The 24,886-nt window shown below is 34.6% G+C and overlaps 1 protein-coding gene across 50 annotated transcripts in view; it reads left to right on the top strand.

The window, feature by feature from the left end:
- The window catches only part of LOC145261258 (uncharacterized), a 652,396-nt gene that overhangs the window by 502,543 nt on the left and 124,967 nt on the right, over positions 1-24,886 (top strand). For all 50 annotated transcript variants that reach the window (XM_080119659.1, XM_080119671.1, XM_080119664.1 and 47 more), the window contains 3 exons: positions 3,095-3,169; positions 10,122-10,175; positions 16,738-16,800. In XM_080119659.1, the coding sequence (XP_079975785.1) occupies positions 3,095-3,169; positions 10,122-10,175; positions 16,738-16,800 (192 nt within the window). The remainder of the gene's footprint in view (positions 1-3,094; positions 3,170-10,121; positions 10,176-16,737; positions 16,801-24,886) is intronic.

Below are 24,886 nucleotides of genomic sequence, written 5' to 3'. Positions count from 1 at the left end.
ACCTTCTTCAGGTGTCTCTTGTCGAATTTAGGAATCTTTCTGTCAAACTCAGTAATCTGTATGGAATTTCAAACAGAATTCTTTATTTAATCCTCATGGATAGTTTGTTCTCATTCTGTCAGCCGTGACTGTGTAGAAGTCTTTAACATCTCATAAAACCCCATGGCGTAATGGATAAAGTATTAGGTTAGGATGCTTTTTGAGATGGGGATTACATATCATTCAGATTATTTGTTTTGATTTTGGTTTTTATTCTCCAAACTAGCGGGGGTACCCGGCGTTGCCCGAGTGTTTGTTTCCGGGACGGGGGGGGGAGTTTTAAAAAATGTTATGGTAGGTAAGTAGGAAGGATCAAACCCGGAGTCATGAGTAAAAGTAGGAAAATAAAGTGTGAAAAAAAACAAAAAAAAAAACATCTGTAACGTTAACAGTTCGGCCACCAAGAAAAGTCCATTCCAGTTGTTTAGGAAAAAAAAAAAAAAACGACTACGGTAGGTTGGCGCGAACGTGAAAATATAATGTGAATTGTCCAGCACGCTAACCACTACGCCACAGAGCACTGCAGCTTAGTTTAGTGATTTTAAATAACTTCACATGAAAGAACTACGAAGCCAAACCGGTGTTCTCTTCTCAACTGTTCCTTGTGAACGATCCCCAAACGGTGTTAAGTGGTGGCAGGGGGAGGAGGAATTTATAAGAGAGAAAATATTTTACCACTTCCATTGATCTTAACCGATTTTGGCCGTGACTTCTCAGCAGAAAAAGTATAGAAATCTAAGATTATCGAGAAATTTGAGAAATAATAAGCCTATAACACACCTCAGATATTGTTCTGCCGTTTGTGCATATTATATTTGCATGAAATATCTTGATTTTTAATCCTATTAAGGTCAAAATCAGACGGGAAAAAATGAGTTCATTTTATTTATATAGAGATAATATCACACCCCTCACCTTCAAATACATCTTGTCAAACTCGGTAATGTTCATATTGAACTTGTGAATCTGTATAGCGCAATGAATAAAAGTGCTAAGTAATAAGTGCTATAGTCTAGACCTTGTTGTACTTAGGAATCTTTCTGTCGAACTTGTGAATCTGTACAGAATTTCGAACAGAACACTTTATTTATTCCACTAGGGAAGCCGTTTCTCATTTCATTAGCCATGGACGGGTGGAAGCCTTAAGTAAGGATTAGGTTAGGATGCTTTTTGAGATGGGAATTGATTACATATCATTCAGATTATATGTTTTGATTTTGGTTTTTATTTTCCAAATAATATCACACCCCTCACCTTCAAATACATCTTGTCAAACTCGGTAATGTTCATATTGAACTTGTGAATCTGTATGGCGCAATGAATAAAAGTGCTAAGTAAATAAGTGGTATAGTCTAGACCTTGTTGTACTTAGGAATCTTTCTGTCGAACTTGGGAACCTGTACAGAATTTCGAATGGAACGCTTTATTTATTCCACTAGGGTAGCCGTTTCTCATTTCATTAGCCATGGACGGGCTCAAGCCTTAAGTAAGTGTATTCTTAGTATCACACAATACTGAAGATTGAACCTTCAACCTCTAGAAGACTTTCAGTTAGCACTTATTTTACTTAACACTTTTATTCAGTGGAACTTTAATTTTTAAATATAACTTAATCCCTAAACCGTCTCTAATCATTTTGCACTTATTTCAAGTGATTAAGGAAAAAATAAATGAATAAGAAAACAAAGGCTTTAAGGAAACAAACGTTGATTAATTCAGCATTAGATGGTGAAGATATTAAATTAGATCGATATTGAGTGATCATAGTTTATATCTGCATCAAGAAAATCGATCTCATTCATTTCGAAAACGCTGTTTGTAATTCTTTCTATTCTGAAATTAAAAGAACAACCATTAACTCCAATATTTGCTTTGAGATTTGATTTACAGGCTGTTCAATAATTAACGTTACAAAGTTTTTTCACCATATTTATTTAATAAATTAAACAATGCGTAAATATATAGAATAGTATTACTACATTCAAAATATTCAAACCTTATTCAATGTAACCGCCCTGTGGGACATACAGCGCCTAGTCTTCCCAAATGGTTACCCATCTGGTACTGGCCAGGCTCAATGTTGCAAACGTTTGGTGAATGCTTTGCATGAGTCACAAATGATTTTTTGTGAGATTTTGGCCAATTCCTCAGATAATTTCTTCTTCAGAGTCTCCAAATTTTTTAGAAAGCTATCGGGCATTTACAGGAAAGACCACGTGAAGGTTACCAACATCCTAAATGAAAATGTTTCTGTGGTATAGACTGGATTCAAACTTGGCACATCCAGGTTGTCAGTCCGTGTCATTAACCATCGAGCCATCGTCCATCTCTCAATGTTGATTCATGAAAAGGTTTATTTCAAGAGAAGAACACTCACAGAAAACATCAGAGGGGGTTATTTTCGTATGTGTAGGAGAAAGAGAGAGAAAGAAAAAGATAGACAGATAGATAGATCATTTGGCGACAGCACTCTTGACACGTTTCTCCTCTATTGAAATTTCGTCAGTTAAGGGGTAGAAAATACCCTGACAGAATATATAGAGTTTCAATTAACTTCCACTTTGATGGCATCTCTGAGGATTTGCTTGAGAGAGAGAGAGAGAGAGAGAGAGAAAGAGAGAGAGAGAGAGCTTATCTCGCTACATTTAATTACATTGTGCACGCCTCCTCATTAGGGAGAGCACATTCTCCTCTTTGAAATCTTACCAGCTAAGAGGTAGAAAATCCCTAGTTGAAATTTACATAGTTTTATCGACTTCTGTTTTGATGTCATATCTGACCTTTAAAAGTGTCACTCAAATTTTTCCACTCAAACGGGTCCCTCGTTATGTCACAATACTTCTTCCCATCACGCAACTTTCTGTACACGTTAGTTTAATTCTTACTTTACCTATAAAAGAAGATTTCATTTTTTTTTACCTAACTATTCTTATGTGGAATTTTTCGTTTTTGACTGAATTTTTACATTTTTCTTATCTTGCTGTGTAAATACTTTATGCTGAATTATTTATGTGTTTGACTTAATCTAACCAATTGATATGTGAACTCATTTCAGAAACAACTGAGACTACATCAGTCACCTCGAAAGACGGCAAAACCACCACCGTGACCACCGTGCAGACGATTACAGGTATTTTGAGCAGCTGCATGTACATCCCAACATCCAACCTGTGTATCCACTTTTAAACTATTATCATGCCATTCTAGTAAGCATCACTACTAAGTGGGACCTGTGGAAATTCTACAGAGGTTTCTTTCATATGTAATATGTTGCTGCTGGGCATTTTGTGGACGTTCAGCATGAATGGAGACCCCACGATATTATTGTAGCCCTTTTGTTAAAACTGCAAAAGTATTTATCTAAGTAATCTGATTAATGCAGTGTCAGAATCTATCTGGTTATTACAGTTTATCACTAACATGCTTATAGGAGTCTATGACATATTTCTATTGTATGGACGCCTGGCGCGAATGGAAGCCCCATAATATCATTATGCCATCTTTAGACAGAACAGATAATACCCTTAGATCCTAGGCAGAAGACTAAGAAGGTATATGTTAGTTTCGCGTACGAATCAAAAGTGACATTATCTTTTTATTATAATAAATTTTTTTTTGTTGACATCGCATCTTTGGTGATCGGGAGATCCTATTTATTAAAAAGGAGGATAGAATATGATAACATACTACAAACATTAAATTAGCGAATCTATCTATTGATTTAATGTTTGTAGTATTTTATCACCTTCTATCCTCCTTTTTAATAAATAGGATCTCCCGATTGAATAATTTATAATCTGGAAACAGTGACACACGTACGTACGTACGTTAAAGGTACTACGGTGTTAATGTATAGAAAAGCGACATAAAATATTTTTAAAGAAAAAAGAAAATATGTTGAGAAATTAATTAAAAAGAATTTATTTCGCTTTACTAGGTTTGTGACCTATTTGCATTAAAAAAAAATTTTTGAAATAAAAATGGAGCAATTTCACAGAAACCTATTTATAAAGCGGAAGTTCTATTGCAGCCATCATGTTTTCTTAGTTATCATAGCAACTTGTTTCTATTTTATGTTTAGCTGCGTTAGCACAAGGCAATTCAAAATGGCGCTCACCATTACAGCAAGCAACATACAACCTATATCCACTATGTAATATCCACAATTTTCTTCCTTTACTGCATTAAATACTGTAGTTCTCCTATCTCCCTCCTTCCATGGTCCTGGATATGACCTTAAACTATATCCAGTGGTGAGGCCCCAGCTTGCGGGCTTGGGGAGTGTGGAGCCACCCTTTAATTGCCATTGTTCCCAGGTCCACTCTGACCCGGAGTGGTAGTACCTGTTAGGGTCCCAACTATGGGTTAAATAGAAACCGACTTGAAAACAACAAATATATTCTATTAAAAAATTTTTCTTCAAAATCTTTGGATTCGGCATTAAATAACCTGAAAAGGGGTGATATGCTGTAACACCAACCAACGCTCCTTCCACATTTCCAATGTATTACCCTTTTTCTCTCACGCCGCATTATTTTGCTCCGCCTCTTCTCTCCTGATGAGAAGCATTAGGCTTTGAAATACCTAGGTCTAAAGAGTTTACTTATCCTACACCTTAATTGATGTAATCTCCCTATTGAATCAACGATTAAATTTATATGCATTGGTATATATCTATTATGTTATGAAATTCAAATCTTGGCGTTGAAACCGTCCATCTACATTTACAGTTTCCGGTTTGAAAAAGTCTGTGCATGCATAAGTAAATAAAAACAAAACCATGAAAGCTTTTTTTTTTTTTTTTAATCGACAGTTTTCACGTTTAAAAAATGCAAACAAAAACAAAATCCCTTCTGCTTTTTTTTTACATCGGCATTTTACGAATTTTATTTTTATTTTTCATTGCAAGTTGGAATAGTTTTCAAACAAAAACAAAACAAATATCTTTATGATTTAAATTCTTTCATATATTCTGTAATAGACAGTTTAAAGACGTTAAAATTTCTCAGATCAGCTTGCCCAATCGTTGAAACTGTGTTAATAAAAGAAAACTAATTAATTATCAACACACAATAACATCTGACATTTTTTTTTATAAATGGAACATAAATCGCACAATAAGTAACTGTTACCAAAGGCAGTAAAATGACATATCGTAGTTAACTGCTTGGTTAAGAAAAACGTGAAGAAATTAAAACTATTTAACCAGTAAATCCTATTTTTTAGTGTAACTGTAACCAAAAGCAATAGCAGTTACTTTTCTTACGTATTTGCTATAGTTTTTTATGATTAAAATTATTTTAAAGTTTTTCTTATTGCATTAAATTCCGTAATTGGCAGTTTAAAGACATTAAAATTACTTGCAATGTTTATTAATACTGTAAAGATTATGCAAACAATAGACTTTTTAGCTAAAAACGCGCAAATGTTATAAACATTGACTTATAAATGCTTCGTGCTATACTGGCTTTTGTTAAAAGTTGCACTTCTATGTTTACAAAACCATTTGGTGGAAGTGATGGCAAACAAATTTTAAGGTACGGATGACCAACACTGTATATAATGTTGCTTTTTTTTTTTTAAGTAAATATTAAAATAGATGTTTTGGTGAATTTTATTTGGTTTCCACCTTTTCCTTTAAAATGACAACTTTTCTAGATTTTTTGGGTATGCTTAAAACGAATATTGCATTTAAATTTTTCGCAAATAAATAGTTTTCCGGATATTAAGCAATGAAATTCCTTATGGTGAAAGTGGTGACCATTGCTGTACATGCAAGCGCGCATATTTTGGCATAATTAAATTACTCGCTATTCCATAGCTAACTATAACATATACTGACCCAACAGGTCATGGTAGTCTAGTATTTTGTATTGTCATTCTTTTATCTTATATATAAATATATTATATTATTCTTATATGCTAGCCCTCCTATTTAACCTTATGTGTTGTATTTACTTTTAATTATTATTCACCATTTTATCCTGTTCCTTCATTTCATATCTAAACGTTATTAAACCAGTTTTTCTATATTTGTATTTTGTATAATTCTAGCCTTTCTCTTCTGATGAGAAGCATTTAGCTTCAAAATGCCATGGCCTAAAGAGATTTTTTTAATTTCCCTTTAACTTTTCCTTATTTTTCTGATGATATAATAAAGTTATATATAACTTGTTCCTCATCATTCATTTTAATTTTATATATATATATACTAGCTGTACCCTGCCATGAGTTTCTATGGCTCAATTCATTTAAAGGGAAGAAAAAAAAATGCATGTTTCTACTATGTTTAGTTTTCCAATATTTATGGATACACAATATTCTTGGTGGTTCCAGTTTCTGTGCAAATGAAGAGATTGCCTGGTTTGCCGACTCTAGAATACACAACATAATTGCCCATGTGAGAAGCAATCAGTGTGTAAATATAAGCCACACAATTGTAAAAATTGTCTCTGCGCTTTGTTGATCGTGATTGCAAATGGCAGTCGAATTTGGAATTGAAAACTCTTAAATTGAAATGACATGTCTGTATGAATTATAGGAATGCGCAGAATCAGGACATCCTCACCTTTGAAAGGCCTTGTCAAAATTGTGGCTTCTATGATGTTAATCATTAATATTTTTACTGAAAGACGTGTGCCATTACAAAGCTTGGGCTGGTTAATATTTTGCAACATGATGATTGGCATGTCAATTTTCAATTCCAGTAGCTGTGGTGACATCCTTGCCAAATCTAGCAAATTCAAAAATTCTGTTGGATAGTTGACTGCTTCGTCTGATTCAACAACAGTGTCGACGGACTTGTATGCCATGAAATCTTGTTCACGATCTTTCTTCACTACCCAGGACTTTATCAGATAGAATTATGACACTGACTTTGGAGTTGGAGCATAATACACGTGCAGTTCTTGTAAGTTGCTATGCTCCAACTTTGAACAGTTCTGAGCAAGACAAGGATGACTTTTACAATGAACTTCGAGATGTAATACCTGGCATTCAGCATAAGGAAAAAATCATCCTCATGTGTGATTTGAATGCTAAAGTTGGAAATGATCGTCAGTAATGGTGAAGTGTTTTGGGCGCTCATGGTATCGGCTCTATGAATGCGAATGGACTCTGCCTTCTTTCTTTTTGTTTTATGCATAACAAACATCTGGTTCCAGCAGAAAACTAGCCATAAAAGAGATTGGCAGTTGATAGATTATGTGATGATAAAAAAGGGGGAAGTAAAAGACGAGGTCCTTTCACACCACTTGTTACCTCCCGGATCATGATCTGCTTCGGGGCAAAGTGACACTGCATCTATTGCACAGAAGAGTGAAGAAGTGTCAAGTTCCAAAGCACATGAACACACTTCCCCTTAAATGAGTCGAAGAACGGTCAAGACTTGCAGAAAGCATGAACGCAGCAATTAACTTAGAGGACATAACTTCAATTTAGGACAAGTGGAGACCTTTTCAATCACCAACGATTCAAAGCCAAACTCGGACAAGGACCAGCATAATCCACGATCTGCTGTTTGCTGACGATGCAGCTCTGGTGGCAACTTCTTTTAAAGAAGCTCAACACCTGATGGACAGGCTCTTTGCTGCTTGCAAAGCATTCAGTCTGACCATCAGCATCTCCAAAACAGAGATTGTTTACCAGCCTACACCTACACCCAGACAAGTATGAGGTGTGAAACAAAACTCACCCATACGCAGGTTCCCTGAGGTATCAATATATGTTGACAGAACTGACTTCAAGTATGCGGAGAGTTTTAACTACCTTGGTAGTAAAGTTAATTCAACTGGAACTTTGGATGAGGAAATTATCAATAGAATTGCAAAAGCGTCAAACGTATTCAGCAAACAATGTCACTGCCTTTGGAATGACATAGGTATTTGTCTTGAGACGAAAATCTAAGTGTACAAAGCAGTCATCCTCACTACTCTTCTGTATGGATCGTAGACAGATTCAGCAATTGGACGTCTTTCACAAGGGATATCTTCAAACAATCTGTGGATTAACCCTGAACAACAGAAGATCTGATGTTGATCTTCTACTGATGTGTAACATTGGTGGTATTGAGAGCTTCCTCTTGAGGGCACAGTTACGATGGGCTGGTCATGTTGTACGGATGCAAGATGATAGAATTGTAAAGATTCTCATGTACAGTAAGCTTGAGGGTGATCAACAGAATTTTGGCTAACCATTTCTCAGGTTTAAGAATAAGCTGAAAAGTAATCTTGCAGCTGTAAATATTGCACACACTGATTTTGAGAATACTGCCTCATTACGTAAAGCTTGGCAGACTGTAATTTACACTGGAATCGAGAATTTTTCTGCATCCAACATCGTCAAGCTGAAAGAAACAAGATAAACGAATAGAGCTTCAAAGTGTTTCAGAGCAACACACACTCTTGGCCAGTCTGTTATTTTTGCTCCTTTTTTTTTTTTACATGAGAATCACCACTTATCAAGGCCCGTAAGCCACTCGGGGATAAGGGTTATTTTGTGTACAATAATCAATGGGATAATATCGTAGTAATAGTTGGCATTGGAGATTTGATAAAGCGTCTTACTTAAGGGGGCGATTAATCAGGAATTTGTTTATGTTGGACTTGAAGACGTCCAAGTTGTAGTCAGGTGGGAAACAGGCAAACGGAAGAGAATTCCACAGGCGTGCACTTCTCAGAAAAAAGCTATGTTCATGGAATCTACGTTTTGATTTAGGTACAGATAAAGAGTGGGGGAAATTACTGACAGTGGTTTTAGCTAGACGGGTGTTTATCATGAAGGATTGGCGAGGAGGGACCAGAGATTGGAGCTCGGACGAGCACTTGCCATGGAAATAACGATAAAACAAAGACAGCGGGCCTTAAAGGTCACTCTAGATTCAAACACAAGGTTCATTAAATAGTCGTTGGAACCTCATATGTTGCAATCGATGGGAGAGTCCATCATCATCATATAATGTTCAAGCACGTCTGATTGAACACAACAGAGTTATTCTTTTTTCTGATTTTTCTGGATATCTTTCCCATTTGTCGAGCAGTCTTTTTTTTATATCAGTTGGCATGTTGTATAAAATGGCGCCCAAAAGTTGTTGTTCAGCCATATTCGTCTCAAGCGTTATACAACACGCCACCTGAAATAAAAATGACTGCTCGGCTAATGGAAAAGATATTCAGAAAAAATTGGAAAAAGAATAACTCTGTTGTGTTTACGTTCAATCAGACGTGCTTGAATAATGACTTGCTGCCAAAATATACATATATATACATATATATATATATGTATATATATACATATATATATACATACACATATATATATACACATACACGTATATATGCACACATATATATATATATACACACATATACACACACATATATATATGCACACACACACACACACACACATATATATGCACACATATATATATACAGACATATACACACACATATATACACACATATATACACACACATATATATATGCACACATATATATGCATGCATACACATACATATATATGCACACATATATATACACACATATATACACACACACATATATATATGCACACATATATATACACACATATATGTATACACACATATTTATACACATATATATACACATATATATATATACACGCACACATATATATGCACACATATATACACACACACATAAATATATACACACATATTTATACACATATATATATACACATGCATATATATATGCACACACATATATATGCACACATACACATATACATATATATATGCACACATATATATACACACACACATATATACATACATATATATATATACACACACACAAATATATATATACAAACATATATATACACATATTTATGTACGCACATATGTACACATATATACACACACACACATATATATACTCTCATGCATTGGATTAATAAATGTGAAGTTGCATAGCTTATTCCACCACCTTAATTTGTTTCTGTCCATTACACATTTGCATTGTATTGTCTTCTATAAATATGTATGATATGATTGTTTAATGATTCCATTAAAATATTCATGTCTTTTGTTTTATAGACAAAAATGAAACACGTATCATTACAACTGAAGTCACTACAAAAACTATGCCAGGTAAGAAACTTTGTTTCTATTTTTTTATTATTTTTTTTTTTTTTTTGCTCCTATTCATCCTAAATAAGGCACAGTGACATTGAGATGTAAGGAACATGCGAATTAAGGGCATTCTAAATAGGGAGTTGTGCAGCCAGATGTTTGTCCACATTCAATTTAAATTTCTGCATATTAGTACAGTCGAGGAAACAAAAAAATCTTTCAATTCTAATTTGCAATGATATAGCTGAATTTCACAGTTTATTTAATTTTTTAGAAACATTTTTTTTTCAATAAATTATTTTCTAAAAATTTTTTAAAGTTTTCCAACCTAATCCTAAATGTAGCCCTAATGTAAACCTAATTGTTAGCTATTCAGACTTAGTAGTAAAAAAAATTTTTTTTGTTTTTGTTTTCACGCAAGAGATGGTGGATTATTTTATGTTAAATTTATAGACGAAACTAATTTCTCACTCTAAATTCTAAAATAATTGTTTTTTTTTGTTTGTTTTTCTCATTTTACCTAAGTTTTTCAGTGTTCACACTGTATTGATTTTTTTTTTGTTTGTTTTTAGTTGAATATTATTTAAAAATCTTAGATTACAATAACTTAAAATTAAGAATAAATTAATGTAGTTTGTTTGTAGTGTGTCAAAGCTTCGTTTCTGTCTTGGAAGACAATGGATACCCTCTGTAAGGGTAGCTGCGTGTGTAATTGTGAAGTAAGAGTTGAGTTATCACCAACCACATCTCTCCTGAATCGTTGTTGTTGGTGGCAACCGTCCGTCTCGGGAGACGATGATATAGCCTGGGAAGGGGGATATGGGAGGTTAGCTGTTGCCCGTGCAGTAGTCCCCCCCCCCATTGTGTGAAGCCAGAAAATCAAAGGGAAACACAGAATTGATACAGCTTGGCTCTAACTACGCTACAGGAGTTGCCGGTTATGACAATATAAAGTCAGGCCACCTTAGAGACTCTGTCTCCAGATTTTCTGTCCGGGTTTACTCCCTTAGCCTTTCCCCTGATTGGGTGATTCCACAAGGCAGTAGAGGTTTTGAATCAGAGTTGCCTTCTCCTAGGTGAGCTACTAGTCAAAGTTGACACACAAGAGAAATACTCTTTCATAAGAGTAAAATTCCTTGAATGACATGTATGCGAGTGTGTTTTCGTTCTTTAGATATATCTCGTCCAACTTGTCCGTAATTATTTTTAATCCGCCAGTTCGGCTGATATCTGATGTCTAAGTGTCAAACGCATTCTCGTATAGTTTGTGGCAATGACAGAAAAAAAAAACAAAAAAAAAAAAAACGGGTGGGCCCAGTTTTTCCTTAGGTAAATCCGTGAATATAGACCATATATTTATGTCTTGTTTCCATTCGGTGTACATTTCTTCACTCTGCAAAATAGGAGGTTGTTTCGGAAAGGACGCCATCTTTCTTTCAATTGTGTTTCAACGTAAGTTGAAAAGATATAATATCTGTCACACGAAAGAATTCGCTCTGCTACCAATGTTAGTTCACTTAGTACTTCCCACGACGAAGGATAAACAAGTATTCCTGTAGGCCGGACGCCATATTGAATATCCACTCGAGACAAGGAGCATAACTAAACATATCGAAGAAGGCCACAAAGTTCGATAACTCCAACTTTAACAATACAATCCAGGGGTTCCGAAATTATCAAATTAGAACAAGGAACAAATAAAGAGAATGTTAAATTCAATACTGAAAATCTACCTTATTATTACATGCATTAAAAAAAAAACGTTTTAATATACTAAATTTTATATAATTAAATTCGATACATTGGAAAAATGAACTTGCAACAATTAGGTTTGCTTTTATATATTCTTATTATGCAATCAAAAGAATCTCTGACAACCATTAAGAGCAAGAAACGAGCACAATTGCCTGTGGAAGATAAACTTGGTGCGTGTCTGTCAAAAACACGACAAAATCTTAAAGAGTTGTGCAAGAAACACTTATTGAGTAGATGTAATTTATTCAAATATCTACAATTTTTTATTAATTTATTTATTGCGGACTATTATCCTTATCTTTCTTAGTTGTTGTTTCCCGACGTTTCGGCCAACTATTCCTCTGGCCTTCGTCAGGTGGGAACCGCGACGGGATAGGAACTCCGAATCTCCTAGCTGCATTCTCAGCAATTACTGCCATCCATAGTTGTGGTTGTCTCACCACGTTTTGGTCAAGTTGGCCAAAATGTGGTGAGATGACAACAAACTGAGAATGCAGTTGGGAGATTCAGAGTTCCTATCCTGTCGCGGTTACCACCTGACGAAGGCCAGAGGAATAGTTGGCCGAAACGTCGTGAAACAACAAAGAAAAAGATGAGGATAATAGTCCGCAATAAATAAATGAATAAATAATACTCATCTTAATAACAAATTTCACATTAAATAATATACGTACAATTTTCTTTTCATTTTATATACATGTACAATACGTTGAACATAAGTATTTTCATTTCATTTTATGTTTTAAATGCTGTTTATTTGCACAAGACAACTAAATTATTGCATGGGGGTTCTATGAAACAGTGAAATATTTCCATGGGGTTCCGCTCCAGCAAAAGGCTGCAAAGCACTGGCGTACTGTATATATAAATAATGAATTAAATCCGGTAAGGGATGATCTTTTCTCTACAACCCTTTTTCACACATAAGTGAATTTGTTGGTCTTCCTCTGCTCTTTCGTTATTTTCTTTTTTCTTTTTTTTTTTTACATTTTCACCCCAAACAAGGCACATTGCCACTGTGGTGTAGGGGGCTACTATCAGGGACATCAACTACTGGGGCACTATGTTGGGATTTGGGCAGCAAGATGTCGGTTCACGTTACACTTGAACTTCTGCATGTCGGTACAGTTGGGAAAGCAGGGACCTGGAATAGAATTCCAGAGTCTAGCGGTTCTGGGGAAGAAACTACTGGCGTAGAAAGATCTTCTACATCTAGGGATCTCTACTGTGTGGGGTGGGATTTAGCTGCCTGTCGGGTTTGTCGAGGGTGTCTACGTTGTGGGGGCACAAGTGTCTGCAGTTCGTCAGAGCATTCACCGTTAAAATGCTTGTAGAACAGGCAGGGGGACGCAACGTTTCATCGATGGGACAGAGGCTGAAGCTTAGATGCCAGTTCAGGGCCTATCAGATTGGCGACTCTCTTTTGAACCTTGTCAAGGAGCGAGAGACTAGCAGCAGATGCACCAGCCCAATTATTATGATAGGTGATCGGCTGAGCTCCAATTTCTGCTACCGCCCTTTTCACAGCATTCACAGCAGAAACTCATCTAGCTTCAACCACTGTAAAGAATTTCCTTTTTTGTGTACCTATAACTAAACCATGTGTGGAACACAATACCACGTGGTTGCGTCCCAGTTGGATACAGCATGGTCGTTTTCAAGTACAATGTTAACAAATTCTTGTTGAGCCGTCTTCTTATCTATTGTTTCCAATGAAGGTTGTTGTACATCGCCGACTGACAATCTCATTATCTACTATCCTCGAGTGGCTTTCGGCCTTGATAAGCGATGAAGCCTTGGCATAAAAGAATATATGCAATCAAGGTATCACTTTGGAGATCGGTGGATTTGGATGATTGACGTTAGAATGCGATGACGGAATTGCTGAAGCCGTAATCGTAAAAAAAAAGGTTCACTATGATCACAGAGTACGTGATCAGTGAAGCGTTCATGAAAATGTAAGATAGTCTTTATCTGTCCGCAAGCGATGGTGGAAGCGGCATCTTCTAATGTGGGCGATACACTTCAAAATGTCTTTTCAACATTGCACTTCAAACTTTATAAGCAATCTCCCTTTCCAAACATTCGTCATTCTTTGATTTATCTATATGCCAACAACGGCATCTTTATATATCTATAGTCCTATAATCTTTCTTTCTTTTGTATATTGATATTCATATTAAAAACCCTTTCTTCTATTTATTTCAAAAGAAAATACAACTTTGTTATACATGAGTCGTGAAATTGCATTCATCTGCAAAAGATCTAGCTAATTTGCATATTCTTTTAAAAATCCATCTAAATGATAATTTGCATTTATTTTAATTAATTTATTTTAATTAATTTTCTATTAGTTTTTTTTCGGTTTTCTTATGGGATGATCATCTTTAGTGAACTATTACGTGTAATTATATTCATGCAGATATTCTACATAATTTATACTTGCATACTATTTGCGTAAAATATTATAATAAACACAAAACTCTTTCTATATATATTTATGTATGCGTATATATATATATATATACATATATTTATTTAAAAAGATTTGCCTACCAAACTCCTCTGTCAGTTTTTGGTTTATAGACATGAAACTTCATATATAGGGTATTCGAACCCATGCTAAACTTTAGATTTGGATTTTAACCGAGGAAAATCGGTGCAAAAGTGTGAAAATTAAAAAAAAAAATGGAAATTTGCAAGTGAAGGTCGAATGACGGCATTACGAATATGCATGCGTAAGGTAATAGCTATTATTCGTCTTTTAATTTTTAGCCTTGCAGCAAACATGTTATCATAAATCAAGCATTAATGTCCAAAGGAAAAGTAAATCGTAAGCTAAATGTTGTGGTTTCGATTCTCGGTGATGGCACACGAGTCTTTTTATTTTTTTAACTTTTTAAATCATTACGATGTATTAGGTGCAATATAATATAATAGTAAATACGAAGTCTGCATTAATAAAAATATCATATTTAAGCGTATTTTATGATCGAGCAATGCCGCGCAGCTTGCTTATATTATATATATATATATATATATATATATATATATATATATATATATATATATATATATATATATATATCACGATTTTTTAGGGTACAAAATTTGAATATTGCAATCATGAAGAGAAAACTTTTATTGTTCATGATTAAAAGTAAAATATGTAAAATACGTTTTAAAAAAATAAAAAAGGGAAAAGGAGAGGAAAGAAATAAAAAAGGGGGTTAGTCAGCTGATCGGTTTCGCCCTCAATTTTCCCAGGCTGAATCGACTGATTTGCGATTAAAAATGGAAAAGTCGATAGAAATTGTGCATAATTAAGATAAAACTGCGTTGCGTTATATTTACGGGTGAAAACGGGGGAACCGATTAAAATAAAGCAGCATTATGATATTATTTTCAATGATCCTAGACGTTAATCACACTCAGATCTAACAGACACTCCCTCTGTTTGCAGAGAGAAGGTCTCCTCAACCGAACGTGAATAGTCTCCAAGATATTAAGATGTAATATGGAGTGAGCACGATTCAGAATTGAAAATGAGTTTGCTGCACATGACAAGTTTTTAAGGAGATAGTTATTGAAGACCCGTATGTTTGGGCAAGAACGTCATTTGCTTGGTATGTTTCATTTCTGATTTTGCTGAGTACGTGCTGTTAGACTCTCCCATCCAATCATAACATTGTTCGACCCATGTAGCTGGTACCGCAATTACACTTAAAATTGTAAGTTACATTTTTTTATGATGAGGGATGGGTAGAACGTCTTTTCGAGGGGATGCCATTTTCGTAGAAAACACGTAGATTTGAAGCAAAATGGCATTTTTGAACGGTTGAGCCGATTTGTTTGGCAAATTTTTCACTGACTGCCCCCAACCACAGTAAACGAAGATAAATTGGCCATTTAGTCACCGTATTAACTTTAATTTGGGAAAACTCACTCACTTTTCTTTGCATAACTGACCAAATCACATCAAGAGGGTACCCATTCTGGGATAGAGTATCGGTAATCATTTTTAATTCCTCATCTAATTTAGATTTTGAACAAAGCATCAGGGCTCGATGTGTTAGGGTTCAAATTAAATTGATCTTCCGTTTTGAATCCCGGCGTGTATATAGTCCCGTAAATGTGAAGGAAAGTGCAACTCGTCAATAGCTTTCCTTGATGTATTGATAACAAAAACATCATCTACTTACCTTACATCAATATACCGTAAATCCACCCTTTTTTTTTTCGCGTGATTAAAAACTAATTAAGGGAGTAAGGTTAGGGTTTGGGGTTATGGTTTGGGTTAGTTCCTCAAATCGGTAATAGTATGTTCCGAGTCTAGCCCAATTTCTCTCTTCAGATTTTCTTAGTGGCATTGTCGTGTATAAAAGATCTTGAGGATTTATGACTTACTACGGCGTCTGTAATAGTCCAGCATAGTTAGATTCATTGCCGTGTCTTCCAATTTATTAAAAGTCGTCTGCTTGGCAGTTTATTGCCTACCCACGTTTGTTGTTGGTTTCTGATTGGCTGATCTACTTGATCAGCCCTCGGTATATTCCGGTGGATCGCTTCAGTTTCCGGTCGAGCCTTAGCGAACATTTACGAAAATCCGTTTTTAACCAGTACCAAATACTTCAATAAATTTTGTTAGTTTTCATTTTACGGCTAATTTTAAATACGCTTTGGGACAGTTTTGAAGGTAATATTACCAATACGTCCGATACACTCACAAATATTAATGTTTTACTGTGTAAAAATGTGATTACAGACACTACTGGGCAACGCCAGGTGGAGACAAATAATAAATGAACATTCATTTTATTTTCAGATGGTGGAACTTCAACCAAGACGTCCAAGAGAACAAAGATTATCCAAAACCAAACAGGCTTTGGTAAGTGTTGAGCTTTTTAATAGACTTTATCGGTAAATAACAAAAATAATTTTTTTTTACTTTCAGGTCAAGCGTTAAAATAAAAAAAAAAAAGTTTCCTATTGTTATAAAATTGCTAAACCCTTTCTCTCCGCATCAGAATTTTTCTAAGACTTTTTGTTTTGTTTTTAATGTTTTCTTCTTAAAGTTACTGTTTTTATTTTATTCCAAGTTTTTGATGTATCAAGTCGATGCAAAGATTTTCGTCGGTTTTTAAACCATTTTTAATTTATTTTACGTATATTGGCATATTACTTAAACATATCACCATGATTAATTTATAACTTTACCTTTTTGATTATTAAAACATTATTCTTATTTTTCTACAATATTCTCACCCATGTTGACCAAAAAACGACCAAGTATTAGTGATCTTTCATCATGATAATGCTCGTTTTCATACAGCACGACTGAGTAAAAATCTCATGGGAGAATTTGTTGGGAAATCTTGTCCAATCCTCATATTCGCTTGACCTAACTCCCTCGGACTATCATTTATTTCGAGGATTACAAAACCATTTTAATGGCCTTAGGTTAAGATCACAGGAAGAGATTGAACATGAGTTGGATTCAAATTTCGCATCAAAACCGAAATAATTTTACAAACGAGACATTTATAATCTTATTGTCAAGCTATGAAGTTATCGAGAGCAAAAGTTATTATTTTTATGAATAAAGATCTTCAAAAACAGTTTTTTTTTTCATTTTCCAGATGAAATTTGAAATCAGCAAAAACTTTTGTACCGACCTAATATTTAAATATGATTTTTATCAAAACACACAAAAAACACATGATTCCTTCTGAGATAATAATCTTCAAACAGTGAAAATCTTTATACAATCCCAAAGACGTAACAACAATCGAGAAACAATTACCGAGGACTAGTTTTACTTATATCACACAAGACGTGGCACCATGTCATTTTCTGCCATAAAATTCGTAACAGCGTTAATGAAAGTGAGTAAACTGAATTCGTTACATGTTACTACATTTATTGACTGCATTTATTGGTCTATAGTTCTTATTTTGTTTTAATGTTCTTAAATGAATACACAAAACCCAGCAGTTTTGTTTTTTTTACAAAGCAGTTACCACTTATCAAGGCCCTGAGACCACTCAAGGATAAGGATTAATGAGTGTACAGTAGTCAATGGGAAAATGTTGTAGTAATCGTTAGTAGTGGAAATTTGGTAAATCGGATTACTTTAGGGGATAGCTCATTAAGAACTTGTTGATGGTGGACTTGAAGACGACTATATTGTACTCAGTCGAAAAGCAGGAAAAATAAACAGAGTTCCACAGGCGTGCAGTTCTAAGAAAGAAACTTTGTTCATGGAATCTATGTTTAGGTTTAGGCACAGATAAAGAGTCGGGGAAATTATTGATAGTGGTTTCAGCTAGATGAGTGTTTTTTGTGAAAGTCATCCCAGGGGGTCCCATAGATTGGACCTCAGAAGAGCACTTGCCATGAAAGTAAGGATAAAGGAGAGACAAGCTCGCAATGTCTTTTCTGTGGGAAAGAGGTTGCAGGGAAGAGAAAAGGGCATCCCCCACTAAGCTACGAAGTCTATTTGAAACTCTGTCAAGGCAGAATAAGCCACTTATAGCAGCTCCCTGTTGATGTGCGGAAAAATGCTGGTTCTGTGCAGTTCTAGGCGGTCCACCCTCCCAGGCTTTGTCTTCCTTCTTTGAGAAGGGGCTAGTTTATTGCTAATCGCCTGAGACGCCTCTACCAGAGAATGCTGACGGGGTTGCGTAGGCATCTTTTACAGGGTCAGAGTGCTCCTCCTTTCGAGCGCTGACTTTTTTAATCCAACATTCCGACCCTTGTGTCACATTTCTTATACCAGTTCAACATAGGATATTTGCTTTGTATTGCTGCATTACTTGTTACTTTATTGCCCACACAAAAATTGTAAATGTGTGACAGTGTTAATGAAAGTGAATAAACTGGATTCATTGCATTTTTTTATCTGGGATATAATTTGAAGGGATACTATGTAGGGAGTTGAGCAGCAAGATGTTTGTTTACATTATATTTGAACTTCTGCATGTCAGTACAGTCAGGGAAGCTGGAACCCGGAAAGGAATTTCAAAGCCAAACAGTCCTAGGGAAGAAACTATTAGAGTAGAAGGCTTTCTAGCATCTGGGATCTCTCCTGTGTAAGGGTGGGATTTTGCTGCTTGCCGGATTTGTCTGGGGTATTTATGTCGAAAGAGTACAAGGATTGGTAGTTTGGAGCACGTGAAAACATGGGCCCTTGAGTTTAGAGAAGATAGAGAGAGACGTGGCTCAAGAGCAACAGAAAAAGACACATGCTAAACATGGCTGGGCAGGGATGGCATACCACATGTTTGACACAGCCAAAACGTCAAAAGATTTCAAAGTGAAAAAAAATCGCCTGAAGTGAAATGGATGAAATTATGACGTGTATGTTTGAAAGTTTTATTGAAAAGATCAAAACACGGCCGATTGAAAGATTCCAACAACTTACATAATGTACGTACAGGGTGGGAGGTGCTGTTGAAGAAATGACATAGAACGCCAACTAAGACGACATTGTCACTTTGAAGCTGTCCTCGCTTAAGATCTGTCGCCAGTCAGTCAGATAAACGGGCTCTCAGCTTTTGTTTTTATGTTAATTTAAAAAAGAATTTTTTACGTAGGAGGTGATTGAGTTGTGGTCATGTTTTTGCAGTTATAGTATTCGAATTCGGTGTGTAATGCTATAAGGAACCAACACGTTGTAGTCTCAAAGCAGACAAAGAATAGAAAAGAACTTCAACTCGCTTTTTTGTTGTACATCATCATCATCATCATCATCATCATCATCATCATCATCAGGACGGGCTCCTTGCCCGGACCAATGTGATTCTTCCTCTCCAGAGTTTCCTGTCTTCCATCAGATCTTCAAGTTCACAGTTTGAATCATGTGCTATTTGCTGGATACATGTGGATCTAGGTCATCCTTTGCTTGTGCGTTCATGTCGTGGAGTCCATAACAATTCATCACTCACCAATTCATGCTTGCTCAGCAAATCGTAGGCGTCTTTCCTTGATGGTATTAGATATGGCAGGTAGGTTGCCATAAAGTTGCTGTTTCAGGGGATGATTTTGCCAAGATATATTTAATATTGTATTTTTTGTTGTACAACGACATTTATTTCCCCATTCTCTCGTTACCGCTGTGACGCCCCTCATGTGATTGTCTTCTCGAACATGCTCTCAAACGTCATCCACGCCTTTCACGTGATCATCTTCTCGAACATGCCTTCTGTTTTTTATAGTCTTATTTTTCCTTACCATGACGTCATTTCGTTCACAGCCGTCCGCGCTATATTCCAGTGTGAATCAAAGAAACAGCAGGCCTTCAAAAACATTGTCTTTCATGTTAAAAATAAAGTCATCGCTAATTATGTTTGTGGGCCAATCAAAATACCTTCGCGGGTCGGATCTTGGTGGGTTACCAATCCTTGTCGTAGATCAAGCTATGTTACAGACTTAAAAACTTTAGCATGATAGACCAAATAAAATAATATTTGAAACTGAAGCATGTCGGTCTAAAAAGTACTATTTTAAAATAAGATAGACGGAAGAAAATACTATTCCAAAGTAATATGAATTAATCATGACAGACTAAAAGAAAAAACTACTTCAAATTTATGTGTCAATACTTAACAAATAAATACAAATTCTTATAAACATGCTTGGACATAAAATTTCAACCTTAAGCATAAATGCTATTTACAAACTTAAGTATGACAGACAAAATAATCTATTTCAAACTTAAGCATGATAGACTTAAGAAAATAGTTTGCCAAACTTAAATATACATAATAATATTTTTAAATTAAACATGGCAGAATAAAGCAAAAACTGTTTAAAACCTACACATGACTGACTGAGAAAATAGTATTTCAAACTTAAGCATAACAGATTGAATATGATAGTATTCTTTGAATCTTAAGCATGGCAGACATAAACAAAAACTATTTTGAATTCAAACATAACAAACCAAAGAAAATACAAATACTTTTGAATGACCGACAGATAGGATGTCATATAAAGACGCTTGGGCTCATCTGCAATATATATATACTCCTTTAAATTCGTTTTTCTTTTGTGTGTATTGATATTCATATTAAAAACCCTATTTTCTATTTATTTAAAAAGAAAATACAATTTTCTTATATATGGGTTGTGGAATTGCATTCACTAGCAAAAGATCCAGCTAATTTGCATATTCTTTTAAACATTCATTTTAATTAATTCCCTATTAGTTTTTTCGGTTTTCTTATGGGATGATCATCTTTAGTTAACTATTACGTGTAATTATATTCATGCAGATATTCTACATGATTTATACTTGCATAATATTTGCGTAAAAAATTTATAGTACAAACAAAATGTTTTCCATATATATTTATGTATACGTATATATTTTTGTTTGACAAATTTTGCCTACCAAACTCCTCCTAGAGTTTTTGGTCTACAGACATGAAACTTCATATATAAGGTATTTGAATCCATGCAAAACTTTATATTTGGGTTTTAGCCTGGAAAAATCGGTGCAAAAGTGTGAAAATTAAAAAAAAAAAAAATTGCCAGGTAAAGGTCGAACGCCGGCATTACGAATTCATAACGTCGTAGTTATTGACTCATATTTTAATTTTTAGCCTTGCAGTAAACATGTTCCCATAGCCCAGTCATTGACGGCAGAGGAAAAATAAATCGTGAGCTGAACGTTTTGAACGAGAGAATGGGGAAATAATAAAATAAATTTGGTTTCGATTCTGGGTGGTGGCGCATGAGTTTTTTTTTTTTTTATACTTTTAAAATCGTTACTATATATTGCATCCAACCTATCTATCTATCTATCTATCTATCTATCTATTATATATATAAAAGTGAATGTGTCTGTGGGTGTGTGTGTCTGTGTACATTTGTCTACGCAATAACTCTGTCAATTTTTATTCTACAGACTCGAAATTTGATATACAGGGTACTGAGATTTGGGAAAATTTATGTGATCGGTTTTCGGCCAGAAATTTGGCTGCTACAGGGTCTAAGTTCAACGATTTGACCTTTGATAACTCTACCAAACTCCTCCGACAATTTTGGGTCTAAACACTTGAAATTTTAGATATAGATTTCTTGGACATGGATCTAACTTAATAACTTGATTTGAGCCCAAAACAATAAATCTTAAGAAGTCATAATAGGGGTCAAAGTTTGAAAAACTGACCTTTTTTTTTGCTCAGTATAAACCTCCAAACACCCGGGCAACGCCGGACACCCATGCTAGCATATCTATAAAAGTGAACGTGTCTGTGTGTGTATATTTTCCTACGCAATAACTCTGCCAATTTTAAGTCTATAGACTCGAAATTTGATATACAGGGTACTGAGATTTGGGAAAATTTATTTGGCTGTTAAGGGGTCAAAGTTCAACGATTTGACCTTTGAGAACTCTACCAAACTTCTCCGACAATTTTGGGTCTAAACACTTGAAATTTTAGATATAGGTTCCTTGAACATGGATCTAACTTAATAACTTGATTAGAGCCAAAAACAGTAAATGTTAAGGCGTTATAATAGGTGTCAAAGTTTTAAAAAATTGACCGCTTTTTTTTTCTGCTCAACATGCACCTCCAAACATCCGGGCAACGCCGGGCTGAAATGCTAGTATATATATATATATATATATATATATATATATATATATATATATATATATATATATATATATATATATATATATTTTAAATGCTATTTCAATATGATTTGTGACAGACGAACAGACTGATTGAAAAACTATCTCATACATATGCAAGAAGCTATCTAGAAACAATTAGGTTTTGATTCATAAACAGAGACAAAGGCCTACTACAGGGTTGGAAAATAGCTAGAATGCTGCAGGTGGGTGGCACGAATAATCTGAACGCACCCGTTTCAAATGAATCTATTACGATAGACATCTGCGATTCGTTGGATAAGCAGCTACGTAATATCTAATGACATTACGACAATGATTAAATGCGATCAAAAGACTCCTATCATATGAACCATGCGATAGACGCCGGGGTTTTCAACAAACAAATTGCTGAAATAAATATAATCTAATTCAATAAGGATAATTGTTGAACTTTTCAACTCGGTGACCGTTCCACTATGAAACGGCAGGACTCCATTTTATGTTTACATATCTATTATTGCAGTAAAGCTAAATTAATCAGCATTTGTTGTTCCTCTAAGTTTTTTTTTTTTCGTGTATATTTTAATCATGCGAAAATGCATGCTAAAATATTCATTGGTTTTGGGAATGAGTTATATCTATTTTTAATAATATCTATTTGTAATAATATCTATTTGCCTCTGATGAATTGTTTGATAGCACATTGGATCGTATCGCCCATCAATAAAACGAAATACGAGTCAGGAGTCAGGAAAGAAAATAAAAAAATTGTAAATAAGAAATTAAAAAAAAAAAAATTATAAAAAATTAACAAAAGTCATGATTATGGACTGATTTTCTTTTTCTTTTTGGTCATTGGAATGTAGCTCACTAATATATATATATATATATATATATATATATATATATATATATATATAGTAGTGAGTTATATATATATATATATATATATATATAAATTTCTGTAGAAATATATTTTCTTATAATATATACCAATCCTTATTTAAGAAGCTCAATGTAATTACAGAGCAATATATAGAATAAATGACAAAAAACTATATTCTAAAATTCATGATGTTGACCATTTTATAATTTATTCCTGAATTAAATTCAGTTGACATTTACAATTCTTGACAGTATCTGTTTCGTAGCGCAAAATCAATCACTTAATTATTATCTCAATTGGTGAATCTATTATGCCCTTAACTCATCAGAAGAAATAGCAACAATCAATCCGTCAAAAGGAAATAAAGTGTGATTTCAAATAAATAAAATGCGAAAATTGAAAGGGAAGCTGCAAATACCTTGAATATGGTTCCATTACGCCATTTTGAATTTCACTATATATATATATATATATATATATATATATATATATATATATATATATATATATATGGCGATATATATGAATATATTTGAGAACAATGAGGAGTATGGAGTCTTCCCTGAGTTGCCATTACACCCAAATCCATGTGAACCCACAATAGTATTCCAAGGTCCCATCTCAACTACCTGCGGCATCCTTGGGCAAGGTGTTCAACCCAAATCACCTTTTCTCAACCAGTTTGATTATTTTATGCTGCTTATTAATAAACAAATTACGCAATCTCTTCCGCCTTGAATATGACACGAAAGTGAATTTTATGGTGAGACCACAATTTGGGATTGCTCCCCCTCCCCAATAAATCTGACCTTTTTCATTACATTTCAGTTTGTTTCATACTTGGAAGTTCATAAATATATATTTATTAGTGTGTGTGTGTGTGTGGGGGGGCTTTGCCTGGTCGTAAAATACGCTTAAATATGATATTTTAATTTATCCAGATTTTGTATATATTATTATAGAGTCGTGATTTCAAAAGTGATAAAAAAATATTTGGGTGCCATCAGCTAGAATCGAAACTGTAAGCAAAACTGCAGCATTCAAAGCTAGTGACGTTAGCACTGTATCAATATGACACGCATTAAAACTGATAAAAAATTCAAAATTAAAAATAAACTAAGATGAATGTACAAAATGTACAACGATTTTTTTTTTCAATTTTGACCCCTTAAAAACTATTTCAACCGACCAAAGACCCATAAAAGAATGGTCCATAAAACCCAACTATTTGAGGCCCCTAACGCCGCTCTGCGACTTTTAGTTTCGGAGGAGATGGAGTTTGAAAATATGAAGACAGACAAACATATAACTTTTATATATTAGATTAGCTGTTGTTCCTGCTTGATTGAGGAAATCAGCCTGCAAACAAGTTCACTCAAACCCCAAAACAGGACCCAGTTCAAACAAAGCGGTTGAAGACGGAAGAGGTTTATTCACCATGTAGTTGTTCCTAATCACTACCCA

The sequence above is a fragment of the Euprymna scolopes genome, chromosome 37 (genome assembly GCF_053919585.1).
Source record: "Euprymna scolopes isolate OS-2025 chromosome 37, ASM5391958v1, whole genome shotgun sequence".
In the NCBI taxonomy this organism is placed as follows: Eukaryota; Metazoa; Mollusca; class Cephalopoda; order Sepiida; family Sepiolidae; genus Euprymna; species Euprymna scolopes.
Note: the sequence above shows the minus strand (reverse complement) of the source record. Positions and strands in the feature narration are given on the sequence as shown.